The 15969-nt window shown below is 39.2% G+C and overlaps 1 protein-coding gene across 1 annotated transcript; it reads right to left on the bottom strand.

The window, feature by feature from the left end:
* Positions 1 to 11452: 11452 nt before the first annotated feature.
* On the bottom strand, positions 11453 to 15039 carry LOC126381552 (uncharacterized). The gene is made up of 3 exons (XM_050031024.1): positions 14875 to 15039; positions 13395 to 14257; positions 11453 to 11582 (listed from the first exon to the last, which is right to left on the bottom strand). The coding sequence occupies exons 1-2, from the start codon at positions 15037 to 15039 to the stop codon at positions 13409 to 13411; spliced, it is 1014 nt and encodes a 337-aa protein (XP_049886981.1). The 3' UTR covers positions 11453 to 11582; positions 13395 to 13408.
* Positions 15040 to 15969: the final 930 nt, after the last annotated feature.

The following is a 15969-nucleotide window of genomic DNA, read 5'->3' as shown; positions in this document are numbered from 1 at the left end:
AGGGGCAGTACTTTCTCAAGGCCCCATCGGTAGTGACAAACCAGTGGCATATGCTAGTCGATCGCTAAACGCTGCAGAGACTAGATACAGTACGATAGAGAAGGAACTCTTAGCCATAGTCTGGGCGGTGAAACATTTCCGTCCCTATTTATACGGAAGAAAATTCACAATATTTACTGACCATCGACCACTTGCTTGGTTAAATTCAATTAAAGAGCCGAACAGTAAGTTAACGCGATGGAAATTACACCTAGCAGCATACGACTTTGAGATAATCTACAAAAACGGTAAACAGAACACCAATGCAGACGCACTGTCGCGAATAAAATTAAATATTTTAAATAACGACGAGACTTCCTCAATTAGGGTGAATATAGACGACAATGAGACGATCGAAATTTCTGACTCTGAAGAGACACTAAGTATTGCAAATAGCTATGACGATCTTGACAGAAACCAACTGGAAAGTGAATATCCGATAGTGTCGCCTACTTCTAGTACAATCACCGCAGCAAGCTCTAAATCGGACACAATTCACTCTGCCCCGGACATAGATACTAATGGCATCCCAATCCTTCACGAAGCGATAGATACCAAACCAAATCAGTTACTTATATATTCATGGAATAGACAAAAAACTACAGTCAAAGATCTTTCTAACAAAAAACAAAAAATCTTAGAAGTTCACTTACCTACAGATAATTCGGAATTAGTAAAAGATTTTCTTTTGAAGCACATTAAACCTAAAATAAAATATTTCATATATTTTGAAGACGACTTACACAGAAAATTATTTACAAATGCGATCATTAAACTTTTTAAAAAGGATATAGTTAAAATTTTCGAATGCACACAACGAGTAATTAATGTTGAAGATGAAGAAGAACAACGTCAAATCATATTGAAATACCATTCTGGTACTACGACACATCGTGGTATTCGGGAAACTCTCATAAAACTGAAACGAACTTATTATTGGAATAACATGGAAGTGACGATCGCAAGTGTTATAAATGCGTGTGAAGTCTGCAAACAAATGAAATATGACCGAAAACCCTTTAAGCCCGAACTACAACTAACGCAAACTCAGTTGAAACCTTTTGAGGAACTTTTCATTGATTTATTCTCAATCGAAGGGAAATCTTTTCTTACTATCATAGACGCCTTCAGTAAAATCGGTCAAGCTTTAGAAATATCAAACAAATCCACCCCGGAAGTAGTGCGCGCTTTAATTAAATATTTTTCATACTACGGGACCCCCTCCAAAATTAGCGCAGATTCTGGAAGTGAATTTAATAACGCCTTACTCAAAGAAACATTACAATTTTACAAAATCGACCTTCATATTTCGACACCTCATAACCCAAATTCTATGGGTCTAGTTGAACGTTTCCATTCCACCATTCTGGAAATATACAGACTTGCCAAGTACGAGCACAAATTAACAGATGCTGCAACGGTAATGACGTATGCAGTTATGTCATACAATAATACTATTCATTCCACTACTGGTCTGACACCTTTTGAGGTCGCCTTTGGACATACGAATGCATGTAGCACGTTTCATGTAGATTTTACTAAACAATATACCCAAAAGTTGGTTAGGGATCATGCCAAGAGAACTGAATATCTTTACAAATATTTGACCGACAAGATGATTGAAAGAAAGGAAAAGATTAGGAATAAACGGGGAGGTGAGAAAGAGTTCGGAGTGAGTGAAGAGGATGATGTATTTGTAAAAGGTGTGAATACCCGAAGAAGTAAAGATAAACCACGTTTTCAGAAGGCACACGTAACAGGTGAGATTATGAGAGGAATATTACCTGTGGAAGTTAAGGGTCGCGAAACACAAGTCCCCATTAAAGACGTCAAACGTCCTTCACAGGTTCACGCTGCTACTGGTGCCGGCAATGGCAGCCCTCGGCCTTCAACTTCAAAAAATCAATAACAACCCAGGCGTTTTACCCGTTAAGGAAGGCCAAGCGGTTATTAGTTCTGACAAATGGATTGTTCTAAAAGTATTAGATTTGCAAGTGTTACGAGAGGATTTGGAATTCAACGTCAACCGATACTCTAATTTAAACAATCATGTCTTATCCTTTTTTGATAAACAGAAACTACAATACGAGATACATAACATTAAAATCCAGACAGATCATCTAATGAACATGACAATAGACAAATTCAGTCAAATCATCCCGCTGCAGAGATCTAGGCGTGGAATTTTAAATCCTTTAGGCTCTTTGATAAAGGCCATAACCGGTAACCTCGATAACGAGGACGCAATCAAATACGAGAAATTGATAAATAGCATAGGTAAACGTGAGAACATACTTATGGAAAGGATTACTCTAATCTACAAAATTATGCATTCATTTCGAGGGTTGAAAGGCAAATGGGTTTAAGCGACATTTTGGGCGAAATTGACTTATATATATATTCGGAATCAGCGTTTTTTTCCGCGTCGACTGATCTTGGTTTCAGATCAATCGAAGCTACTTTTTGGCGCTTCAACCAATTAGCACTTTGGGTACATTTTTAAAAACCCGTGTTTTAACCGACAAAAAAATGCACAAAATTCTGGGCGGGTGGCATATCAGTCGTATTCCGGGATATGAGTCGGTCACATAAGCTGTTATGTCTTTTCATTTTCATGATTCGAAGTCTGTTAAAGCATTTTCCCTGACAGTGTTTTGTTATAGATAAGTCGGTTAAATCATTTGTCCTTAGACGAAACGAAAATAGATTTGGCGCTTAAATCTTTTTGCTTTAATCCAGATTTTATAAATATTGTTGCTTCAACCGTTTTGCCTTCAACAGTTTAAAAGTAAAATTGGCACTTGAACTGTTTTGCCTTTACCGAAAATATTCATAGAATTTGACTTCAGCTATTTATGCCACATTTTTTTTAATTTTTTTGTCGTATAAAACAACTATCATTTTCTTTTGAAAGGACTTAAAACGTTTTTCCAAAACAAAAAAGAAATAATGCTAACATTTCAGTCATCGCAATTTTGTATGAAACCTTGTGCCTGCATCACTTCAACATATCAAAATAAGTATGGGCAGGTCCTGGTTGGGCGGTTCACACAGCTAAAAAATACGATTGGGAAGACCGGGAGTGTGCGTGTCATCATGTCACCCAAGCCGTATCCGTTGATGGTGACTTCTATTTGTGTCTATCCCAAGTCGTTGTTGTGGTAGACTTTGACGTGGCTAGCGGAACCGAACTTCGAATTGAAGATCTGGTCACATGGCCATACAATCAAGCTGGCCAGCCGAGTTTACCGTGTAATTGTAGGAAGGTTTCCGTTGAGTTTTCCGTATTAGGCGTCTTGGACTAAGATTTTCGAGGACTATATCACGCGCTATTCCAGGTTCAGACACACTCATCCCAACTATCAGTTGGCATGTTGAAAGCCACATGGTTGCGCTTGAGTACGTCTTTGTACCGCAGGTATTGTCCACCTTGTTTACCTCGAAATAGAAAACCTTTCTGTCATCCATTCGCATGGCGTGACCGCACCATCGTAGGTGATGTTTTATGATGAGAGCTTCTCTTCCGAATATGCCAGAACGATGTAATACTTCTGTTATTGGAAAACCATCTTGCCGCTATATGCGAAGGATGGACCTTAGACATTTAAAGTGTTACGTATCAAGTACGCCGCTGAGACTTTGTACACTAATATTTTAAGTTTTCCAAAGGCTGCCACCGCACCTGTTATCCGGGCTGGCAACTCCGATGACTTTGGAGTCATTTCATATTTGAGAAACCAAATATTTTAATTTTAAAACTTCCTCCAGCTCAGCGCCCTTTAAAGCAACATTGGAAGAAGCTACATCCCCGGAGCATCCTCTGGATGGTTATTTTAAAAGGGTTTTGCACGAAACTATAAATATTCTGGTGTGTGACTTAATGGAATCGGCCATTCCTCGGCAAGTTTGGTTAACTGACGCATAGATGTAAGACGTGAGAGATCAAAAATGATCTTATTCATTTTAGCCTTAATTTCAATTAAGCTATAAATAACAATTCCACAGAGTATCCCACTTATGCGTGATACAGAAGCGATATATAAAGAAAATAGACTAGGAACCATGGCTCCATGTGTTATGACATAGCCTTGTTTCGCGCCGTAGGTAACGACGAATAGCTCTGAAAAGTTACTTCTAAATCAAACTGTCGTCATCATGTCGTCATGATATTGTCGTATCAGGATAAGTTATAACTTTTCAGGACAATCTGTTTTCTTTAGAGCAATCCACAAGCCGCGTGAAACCTCACGCAGCACATAACAAAGGCCGATGTTGTTCAAGCCTTTTGGCCTGAATCTGTTTAATAACAAAACCGTACCCCCATATCTCTGTCCGGACAAAATCATCATTGGGTTTCCGGAAGTACCTTTTCTGCATCATGGGATAGAATAACGTTAAGGCTAAAATTTAATATCGATCGCCATCGACTCGCAAAGAGGAAGAAGGCTAAAATCATTCCAGCAGCTGACTCCCATATCTTCAGGATGAGTTTGTATAACCAGTTATTAATGTGTAGGCATATTATACAGTTCAGATGGTATTTTTGATGTGTTGGTATTTGTCATTCTTCTTAGTGCGGTAAGAAGTTCTTCAAAGGTCGGGGGTGCCGCTAGATCTTAAGCGAAACCCCCGACCTTGTTGTAACAAACTCGACCGATATGTTGTAACAAACAAGATTTAAGACATCGTTAAAATGTGTCCAAAGCGCTGCTAATAAGTCTTTCTGATCAGTGAGGCGTTGGGTCTTTTCCTTGTTGTCGATTGAAACTCTCTTCAAAGTTTGTGGCCGAAAACAGTCTTGAAGCTGTCGAAAATCTACCGGAACTGGATTGATAGGAATCAGCATAGAGCTGAATTTCACAGGATTATTCCACCTGGCATTTGTTTTTGAGACATTATGGTGACAGAAAAGCCCGCCTGTAGTTCCCCACGAGCTGATTTTCACGTTAGAACCATCGCACCAATCTTAGTTTTGCGGTCTGGTTTACCAACCAATAACTTCGGTAGAGCAGAGTACAGCTATAAAAATGATCGGCAAAGGAACACCATCTATTTATTATTATTATCATCTATATTATCTCATCGACAGATGTGTCTGCTGCGATGTCCGACGTATCTCGGCTTTAAAAGCATGATCGAGTTCTGTTATTGTTTGTCAACTTCGACGGTATCTTATGGCCAGCTCGAAGTGGAGGTCTTAGGCGCAAATGTAACAGAAATTTCGATCAAACAAGTCGCTGATCTATCCACCCCTGGCCGCCTCTTAATATGAGAGCAATCAGTACTTCACTGCAGTCTGTCCTAGTACCGCGTACCATCTAGTAGGAGCCAGTGCTTGGAACTTGCATCCAGCCACGTGGTCTTAAATTTTTCAGTAAATCGGAAACAGGTTGTGATAGTGAGTTTAAACTCAGCACAGAGTATAAGCATATTAAGACTTTTTCAAAGCTATTTGTTTCTTTTATTGCCCGCATTCAGTTGGTGACAGTCATCTGTCATCCGCCATCATACGCGGTTTACCATATACTTAAAAAGTCGAATTAAGTATGTGTAACAATCTTTATGGTTATATTCTAGATCCTGTTTCTTAATGAAATCGATTTACTCATTATATCCGCCGTGATTTTTCCTAATATTGTAAGGTACAAATGCCTTGCCCGACTAAAATCTCTCCCAGGAAAAACGGCTTAAGGACCGACTTTATTTCCGATCGTACTAATATTTGGATTTCATACAATTGAAATTAGTAGCGGATGGTCACTTAAGATATTTTCCTTCCCTGTCATATAACCTTTTATGGAGGTTAAGCTGATTTGCCTCTAGTCTACTTTTTTTAAGGAGTCGTTTAACTCATTTAGCTTTAGTCAAACTAATAAGTGAGAGGTCTCTTAAAGCATTTTGCTTTTAGCCAATATTTGGCTCTAGTGGATATCAACCGTTTTTCCTTCAACTGTAATTTAGTTCAATTGAGGCATTTTGTATTAAGCGACTTCTAAAATCTATAACTGATGTGTTTTTCGAACCAAATAAATACAGAATTGTGCAACGTTTAATTTAAAATAATTCTTAGCATTTTGAACACTTTTGGTTCAGTAGTTTTTTTTATATGATTTTTTTTCGAAAAAATAAAACTTTAAATGGCTCTCCTGTAAAGTTCACAAAATGTCGCTTAAACCTATTTGCCTTTCAACCCTCGATTTGTTAATGTTTCAAAATCTGCCAGAAACAATTTCGTCCAGGTAGATAAATCACTGTGGGAAATTCGCAAACAACTAAATGAGACAAGTAAAACCCTATTGTACACTCAACTGGTAAATGCTTATAATTTATTTTTACACACCTTTGAAATGATATATATAAAACTGGACGAGGTTGAAACTGCTGTAGCTTTTAGTAGGCTCTACACTCTACATCAATCTATCATTAATACTAATGAATTGTTAAATATATTAAGTTCTATCGCCAAATCTCATAGATTACTATTTGATGTTAATTTAGAAAACTTACAGAAATTGGAGCAAAATATCCAATTGAAAGCATACACAAAAGGAAATCAGATAACGTTTATATTAGAGATACCTTTAATTTCAAAAGAAAATTATATATACTATAAAATGATCCCGTTACCTATTACCAATCCATTTAATCAAACGACTCTCATTCTACCCAAAAATCCTTACCTTACTCGTATCCTGGAAGGGTCCAAAGCAGTCTGGCTAAAGCAACCCTGCAGAGAAGTCGACAAAGAATTCTTTATGTGTTTTAAAGATGAATGGCAGCAACCTCCGGCGGATCCATGTATCGAAGATCTCATCAGGTTTTCATCTAACACCAGCAATTGCAACCCTATCCTGGTCACAGTTAACAATATCAAAATAGAGCCCTTAAAACCAAATCAGTGGATTGTATATAGCAAACTGGAAAACATACTGAAGAAATCGTGTGGGCTAGAGGAAAACCGGGAAATCATAAAGGGCACATACATACTTACTATAGATGATGACTGTAAAGTGAACATCAACGAATTGATGCTGGAAAGACATCAAACTTTTGGCGCACCTGTAACCTCATACAAAACGGCCTTCATGACCTTACCTGACATATTAAAGACCGAACCAGTACCAGCAAGCAGACATCTCAATTTAGATGAAACAGCACTGATGGAACTGCAGACGGTTTCGATGGAAGCGGAAAGAGCATTCAATCGTGATGGTGAAAGTGAAAGTGTAATAAAGGTGAAAAGTATTAGTTTAGGAACGGTTATTTTATATGTATCTTTAGCTATAAGTCTCTGTATATTCATAGTATATAAATTTAAGTTACATTTATTATTATGCTATCAAAGTCATCAAAATGGAAATGATGACTTTGATTCTAACGGGGGAGGAGTTATGCAGCCTACACCTCCTACAATTGTTATCAGTACGGGTGGCCGCCGCTGACTCGAGTCGCGCCATGGCCACCGCGAATTGCCGCGTAAGCTTTCGTCCATTCTTGTTACTGGAAGCGAGGTGTGGGATGCATCCGGCCCAGCGAGATATGCATGATAGTTTTAGTTTAGCTTTTAGTCTTGTCTAATAACTCGAATGTAGAGCACAGCTCCATTTTTAATAATATAAAATTCAAACTTCAATTTTGTATTTTTTAAAAACGCTCTACCGCGTTCCCAAAATCTTACTAAATAGCTCTTCATTGAGAATAATTATTATGGTATATATTTTATATACGTAATGGTATATAAGTTTTATACTGGGTGTTAGTGACATCGTAACAAATACTGAGAGGGATAATTCAGACCATGATTCTGAGTTAATATCTAGTGGAATTTTCCGTCGCAAAATTCATGAAATTTTGAGTTTTGTTTTTAATTATTTTCAATTACATATTGTGCTTTAAGCTGCATAGAACCCAAATTTCAATAAAAAAATCAATAATGACAAATTATCGAAAATCTTCAATGTAATGGAGCCAACAATTTTGCGGTATCCGTAATCAGTTGCTCCAAAGACCTTGAGTTGCTCGAACGGGTCAACGGCCACACGCACCGCGCGCCGCGCGAACCGCTCCGTACGTCCCACTCCGCACGCCCCGCTCCGCACGCCCCGCTCCGCACGCCGGCGGCGGCCCGGCGGCGACGCGGCGGCGACGCGGCCTACAAAGTAGACACTACGAACCGATCCTATTTCTTTCTCTGTCTATCGTAAATTATAAATTTATTTTATTCTTATTCTTAAATGGACGGATATTCGTCAGGCATAAAATTTATGGAATAAAGACACGTCAATTTTAAGTAGAAATCTAAAACAACCGACAGAATTAAGTTGACAGCACACGTCAAACGGTTTGCATACCTTTTTGATTCGGCCGGGTTATTCATTCATTTACTCATAGGAATCGGGACCGTTATCTACCTAAAACAGTTGAAACAGTAAATAATTGTATTCAAATTCGTTCGTTCGTTGGTTATTCTTTGTTGTCATTAGAATAACTAACAACCAATAACACAACCACCACAGATTAGGTAATTAGTTACCTACTACGTCAACCATCCACCAACTTAGTATGTAAGTACCTACGCAAAACCTCGCTACACAAAAATCGAGCGAGATCGCGTCTAGAATTGGGCGGACACTCCGCCAGAGTGTTGCCTATCGATATTCTATCGATACCTAGTTAAAAAAAAACCAATAGTAGGTACCTATCGATAGATCTTTTAGATCAATACCCATTATTGTTACAAAGCAAGACCTATCGGTACTATCGCTAGTATCGATCTAAATACACTACTTTCGATAGTTTAGACAATTTTCAAGTTCAACAATTGATAATCTACCTATCGATAGTTCGGCAACTCCGCCGCGTAAGCAATGTCGGCATGTTCAAAGAAAAAAATTGTCCGAGAGGATTCATCTTATTTTTTCTTGTTACATGTTGGTACCGAGGTAAATAAGTACTAAGTTATTCGTGGTTTTAAATCTCATTGTTAAATCATCAGTAAAAAACACTAATTAAACCTATCCTGTTCTGTGTACAATACCTACCTATTCATGTAACGGCTACGTACCTACTTACATAAGTAGTAGACGGGAACAACGGCTTAACGTGCCTTCCGAAGCACGGATCATTTTACTTTCGGACAATCAGGTGATCAGCCTGTAACGTCCTAACCAACGGCCTTATAAACAGATTTTTGTGATATGTCCCCACCGGAATACGAACCCGGACCCTCCGCATCATCAACTCAACCACTGGACCACATAGGCCAAGGAGGTTCTGAGACATAATTAAAAGATCCTGTGACGCAAGACCTCCGAGTTAGGGCTTGTTTGATCTGTCTTGATGAATACTCGGACGTGAATAACCGCATGGATAAGCAAATAAAGTAGGCATTACGAACAGATACTATTTCTTTGAGTTGATATCAAGTGGAATTTCCTGTCGCAAAATTTTTTTTCAGTCCCATATTGTGTTTTGAACCCACATTTAAAATAAACAAATAAAAAATTTTAATTATTAAATTTTATCAATGTCATCAATAAATAATAACTACCTACAACTTCAGCTATGCACCACAGGCAGGTGAATAGCCGGCGCACGGGTCAAGGGCAACGCGCGCCAATAAAGTAGGCATTACGAACAGATACTATTTCTTTCTCTGTCACTTGCACCATAAACATACTTCTCTCTCTAGTCGTCGGCTCGACTCGGCCGCGGCCGGCGCGTCGTCGGCGCCTTTGATGCTTTGCGCCAACGCCGCGCGCCGCCGCGCGCTTCCGCTCAGTCGAATACTAAGCTTGGCCCGAATCGCGTGATGTTTTTCGAGGATATTTTTTTCGTGTTTGTGAGTGTTATGTGTTTGTTTTATTCTGTAAATGAGTAGTGTCGACTATGATGATAGATCATAGACCATTTACTGCGCAAAAGTATGGAAGATTGTTGATGTTTATTAAAGAGCAAGGTGTTGTGTTTGTGAGTGCGTGTGATACCTACCTACCGCGGAGGAAACGCGATGTTGCACCTACGTGACGTGACATGTTCTAGGGTACCTACCTAGGTACTTCATCCGAAGGAATAACAATTAAGGTAAGGCAAGAGTAGAGTTTTTATTGTTAATAAGTTAGGAACGTTTTAATAACTGGTAGGTAGGTACCGTGCGTGAAAAATCGTGGCTAGGTGTTCTACTTCAACAAACTCAACATTTTAAAACGTTGAACCACTAAGCATCTAAATACAAGAGAATGAAATCTTCTACCTAGATATCAACATCGTAGGTATCACGCACGCGTAACGTAGCCGCGCGGGCGCGTAGGTTTAGCGTCTGTGTGGCGCGTTGTTCGACTTACATTGCGGCACAGTAAAAATTCAAAATCTTAATTAAACATTTGCGACAAGAAAAACACCCACCATCGTTTTTAGTACAATAAAATAGGCGTTCCATTTTTTTTTTCGTTACGATGTCACTAACACCCTGTATAGGTAATTACAATAAGTACCAAATAACGAAAGGAACAAAATAAACTTTCTCGTTATTATTGATTAAATAAGGAATTAACAAAACTATCATTACAATCTCTAGGCACAATATCTCGATTGTAGTATTTTAAAAATACATTTGAGGTATTACTCCAGCCTGCGGCCCTACGGACTACGTCTAGGCTGACGCCGGCGCGGCGTGCAGCAGATGTGGACGCGTGCCGCGTGCTGTGAGCGCTGAACACCGACGTGTCAACGCCGCTCTTGCTTAACACGTTTTTTACCCAATGAGCTAATGTTTGTGAGCCTACACTTTTGTGTGGCTTCCTATAACTTATGAACAGCTTATCGGTACTGTTAGTCCGCAGTTCACTAGTTTTATCTACATATGTTTTTATTGCAAGGGCTGGGCAAATTTTCAAATTTTCTTTTATATATGGTAGTTTAATGTGTGGTTGATAGGATCCAGGCCGAGATGTTTTAATTAAATCATCTATTTTAATCGTTATTGTATCATTATCAAATATAATGTTTTTAATTTTAATTAAGCTTAACGTCTGCATTCTCTGCGCAGAAGCGAGAGCAAGCAGAGTTACTGTTTTAAATGACAAGTCCTGTAAGGATATTTCGTCATATGGGTAGTAGTTGGATAAATAGGTAAACACGAGATTGGTATCCCATGTCAGCTCATACTTAGGAGCAGGTGGTTTAAGCCTATATACACCCTTAAGCAAACGATTGATACAATCATGATTAGTAACAGATGTACTTAATAGTAACGACAGAGCTGATCTAGTAGTATTTAACGTGTTATAGCTAGCGCCCGCGTCAAATCTTTCGGTCAAGAAAGATATAATTTGTGATAAATCAGTATCGAAACAATTATACCCCTTATTAATGCAAAATTCCCACCAAGCTTTAAGAGATGAATTATATTGGAGAATTGTGTTTTTAGACAGCGATGCCATCAGCAAACGTAGGGAATTTTCTGGCACACCACGTTTCATTAACGACAGCCGGATAATTTCGCTGCCACCAGGGTAAGCCGTGCGTGGAGTGGGTGTGTCTCTCTGAAAGGAGAATGTAACAAACATGAGTTGGGTTGAAAAACTAGCTCCGAAGATATTATCAGTCTACGATACAACGGGAACCAAGCTTGTGATGGCCAGAAGGGGACTATTAATACTCCTTCTGCTTTATCCAATTGAATTTTTTGAAGTACTTTCGCGATCAGACAAAATGGCGGGAAGGCATAGAATTTAATGTTTCTCCAATTAAATGTAAATGCATCTATAATTTCCGATTGTGGATCTAGTTTCCACGAAGCATACCTCTCACATTTGTGATTCTGTATACTTGCGAACAGATCAAAATCGGGGACCCCGAATGTAGCTACAATTTGTTCAAATGCGTAGTTAGCAAGTTCCCATTCCGTATCTATATTAATTTTTCGTGACTCAATATCTGCGACAATGTTGTCGGATGATTTTATGTAAGAAGCAAAAATAAATATACTACGCTTCTCGCACCATTGCCATATTTGGCGAGATAGCGCGTTTAAGTGCACAAATTGTACGCCCCCCATTCTATTTAAATAGGAAATAGCTGTAGTATTATCAATACGTAATAAAATATTTATGTTATTTAGGTGAGAAGCAAAAATTTTGAGGCCGTAGAAGGCGGCTTGTAGTTCCAAAAAATTAATATGATTTGTAAGTTGTGTAGTACTCCAATTACCATTGGCAGTAGCATGGTTACATTCTACACCCCAACCTGTACTCGATGCGTCACTAAAAATTTCCAAGTCGTAGTTGTCATTACGAATTGGAGAACAACTGTTATCAATATTATCTCTCCACCATTTGAGATCAGAGGATAAATTGTTATTCAAAAACATCTTTTTATTATAATCCGAAGAGTAGTCTAATGCCAAAAACTTTTCTCTCTCTAATAGCTTCGTGTACACCCAACCATATCTCACAGCAGGGCAAGCTGATGTCAAAAGTCCAAGAAATTCTGCAAATTGCCTTATAGTGCATTTATTAATGTTTAAAAAATGTTGAGCTCTGTTTTTAACTTTTATTTTTTTTTTCAGGGGGTAAGCGTAACGTCATATTTAAGGTATTCAATTCAAAACCAAGAAACTTCCGAATATTACTAGGTTGCAATTGACTTTTATCGTAATTTATAATGAATCCTAAAGATTCTAATAAATTCCTAGTTGAAGCAACGTTTTCAACGCATTGATCGTATGTAGAACCGATACATAAAAAGTCGTCTAAATAGTTAACTGATAAGTGGCCTGAATAACGTAAGCGTTGTAGTACGGGTTTCATTATCTTTGTAAACAAGTAGGGAGCGGTACATAGGCCGAAAGGCAGTACTGTAAATTCAAATAGTTATGAATTCCATTCAAAACGTAGCCATTTACGGTCATCGTTATGAACCGATATTAAAAAATAAGCGTCCTGTAAATCGATGGTAGCCATAAATGCCTTATTTTGTAACAATTTCAAGGCCGTGCGATAATCTTCCATTTTGAAATGTTCTACATGTACCCATGTATTTAATTCTTTTAAGTTTAAGATAAACCTATGTTTACCGTTTGGCTTGGGCACTGTGAAGATTGGTGAAATAAATTGCCCTTCACAGGGATCACATTGAGAAATAAAACCCGACTGTAAAAGCTCTAAAACGCAATTATTTATAGTATCGGTTTCTAACATGGAGCGACAGATGTTTTTCGGTACGTGTAATTGTACGGGCTCTTCCTTAAACGGGATTCTGTATCCGCTGACCCATGACAAAATCGTTGGATCATCGGTTAACGTACACCATTGTGTATAAAAATATTGTAACCGACCGGCTACAGACAACCGTACCTCCGGTTCGGTGTTCAATATCTCCTGTTGGATTGGTAGCGCGTAGCAGTCCTGGAGCTGTGCTGCTGCTGCTGGTCCCTCGTCGTGGCAGAGGTGGGCGGCCGGCGCGGGGCGGGGTTCGCTCGTGGCTCGGCGGCGGCTGCCCGGCCCGCCCCCCTCGCGTTTAAAGTCCCTCGTCGAACAGCTGGAGGTTGAGAGATCACATTTTGTTTGGGTCTCTGCCGGTTGCCTACCGTCGGTGGCGGTGGTGGCGGCGGTGGCGGTCGTAGCTCCATGCCAGACTTGGTAATGGCCTTAGAGGATTTTATATGCTCCGCTAAATCGGTGCCGAACAGGAATTCATCAATTTTAGTATTTTTGATGGTATCTTTCGTCTGTTGGTTGAGCGTATTTATGATAGCATACCGTCTCGATTGAGATTCTTTATGATGGTAGTCACATAGTAATCTACCAGCATCACTGAGCAGTTTTATCAAGTCTTGTGAGGTGTCAGATGCCAAAGCGATATTTAAAGCTTTTCCTAAAGCTGCTAGGCAGCTTCCTAATTGGTTCTGCTTGGACTGACTATAAGCATCCTTTTTGCTATTTATTTCCGTCAGAGCGGCCTTGATTTCCAAGTTCAACTTGGGTGCTCTCATACTGGTACAATTTTCTGGCGGTAGATATCTTTTCAATAAATCCATTCTAACATCCTTAGCAAGGCCATTGAGAAGGATATGCGACCAAATTTTTGCAATATCCTTGTGTACATTTTCGTCAAATATTTTTTCTGGAGTCGGGTCACCTCCTAAAAGATCTCTAAGGTATCTCTGGGTTGGTCTCAGGGTCGCCCTCAGTGTTCCCTGAGTCTTCTTCAATGGTCTCTAAATTGCCTTCGCCGTATATGTTACCAAGTGGGTGTTCACCGTCAAGGTTCCGTTCCATTTCGGTCGGCATATCATCTGTAAGTAGCGTATACGCATATAGAAAGCAGATGGAAAATGGTAATGATTATGCAAAGGGCACAATATTATTTTTGGGATATAGTTGAATTTGTATATTATATGTTCATATAGAACTACTAAGGGCGCTCGAACGTGATTTACACGGAGCAGATATATTTTTTATCCATATAGGATAATAATTATAATTACTCAACACGGTATACGTGGAGTATGAAGTAGTCATTTTAGTAAAAATGCGTTTAACACGACATACACCGAGCCATTATTTACCCTTATAGGGAATAGAACGTGTATAGAATAACGTTTATCGCGATTTACGCGAGCAAAACTTCAATAAAGTCATTAGCAATAGCCACGTGTTTGTATTTATTGTGCATAAACCGTTATAACGGTACGGGGTTCAAAGTGCAACTAGCGGCGCAGTTACGTAACAGCAGGTGAAGGCGCGCGTGGCGCATAGGATACAATCATATGGTAGCGAGGCAGGCACGCACGAGCTAAACAAAAATTATATTATAAAACTCACCGGTGGGTACTCCTAATATCTCAGATGGTTCCATCTGGTTCTGAGGTGTATCATCATCAGTTGATGACGAAGTTGATGGTAGTCTCGCTTTCTTTTTAACTTTTTTCTCCAATTTTCTGATTTTCTTCATAACCTCGTCGTAACTACTTTCTCTAGACCGTTTTCTTCCACCCATGATAACTTTTTTGTTTGTTTTTACAAAATTCGAAAAGTGAGTTGATAGTAGGTGACCTACGTGTGATTCGGACGACACACAGAAACGTAATGAAGTTAACGCAGCGCACGGGCCGGCGAGAGCTGGCTGGAGTGCGAGTGAGACACCGATAGTAACTGTTCTTTAAGTCTTATGGAACTTTAAACTAGTGTGACAAGGACGGCAACATACTACGTACTGCTGCATGTAAGCTAATCATCTTCGAGAGAGATGCGAAGTATAATTCGAATGGGAGTGCTTAAATATTCTCGAATTTGGTACATTACTTTTAATCTGTAAAAACAGTTGCTAGCAGTGTTCGTAATGTGCTTTTCAAAAAGTAACTCCTCATCCATTAGCAACCCTAGGTTTCGCGATTCAGACACTCGCTGTACCACCTCGCCTCGAATACTAATGTTCAACCCTTGACGCATAATACTCTCTATCTGTTGTCTAGAACCCAAGACCATATACTTCGTTTTATTTCCGTTAAGCATTAGGGTGTTCGCTTCTGCCCAAGCTGCTACACGTTCCAAGTCCTCTTCTAGTCGCTTTACTGCCAGACGGGTATCACATGGCTTACACGAAGTATAAACCTGTATATCGTCGGCGTAAACGTGAAATTTGCAATTTTTTATTTCTTTCATCACATCGGCGCTGTAGATGATGAACAGAAGAGAACCCAATATTGACCCTTGAGGAACTCCCCTACTAACGGTTTTAGTGATAGACCTAACTGAGGAACCGTCCTCGTTGCATAGTTCAACAAACTGCGCTCGATGATCAAAATAGCTGCTAAACCAGTTTATGCTATCCACGCTAAATCCATAATAATGTAACTTTGATAGTAGTATTGGCACATTTATACAATCAAAAGCCCTGAAGAAGTCTACTAATGCTAATAAAGTCCCT

Source organism: Pectinophora gossypiella, unplaced genomic scaffold (assembly GCF_024362695.1).
Source record: "Pectinophora gossypiella unplaced genomic scaffold, ilPecGoss1.1 Pgos_61, whole genome shotgun sequence".
NCBI lineage: Eukaryota > Metazoa > Arthropoda > Insecta > Lepidoptera > Gelechiidae > Pectinophora > Pectinophora gossypiella.
Note: the sequence above shows the minus strand (reverse complement) of the source record. Positions and strands in the feature narration are given on the sequence as shown.

What these genes read in the sequence shown, in the direction of transcription:
- LOC126381552 (XM_050031024.1), bottom strand. Translation starts at nt 15,039, where the DNA reads ATGGGTGGAAGAAAACGGTCTAGAGAAAGTAGTTACGACGAGGTTATG. An exon ending in AACCATCTGAGATATTAGGA is followed by an intron (nt 14,258 to 14,874) that starts GTACCCACCGGT and finishes AAGGCAATTTAG; the next exon opens with AGACCATTGAAGAAGACTCA.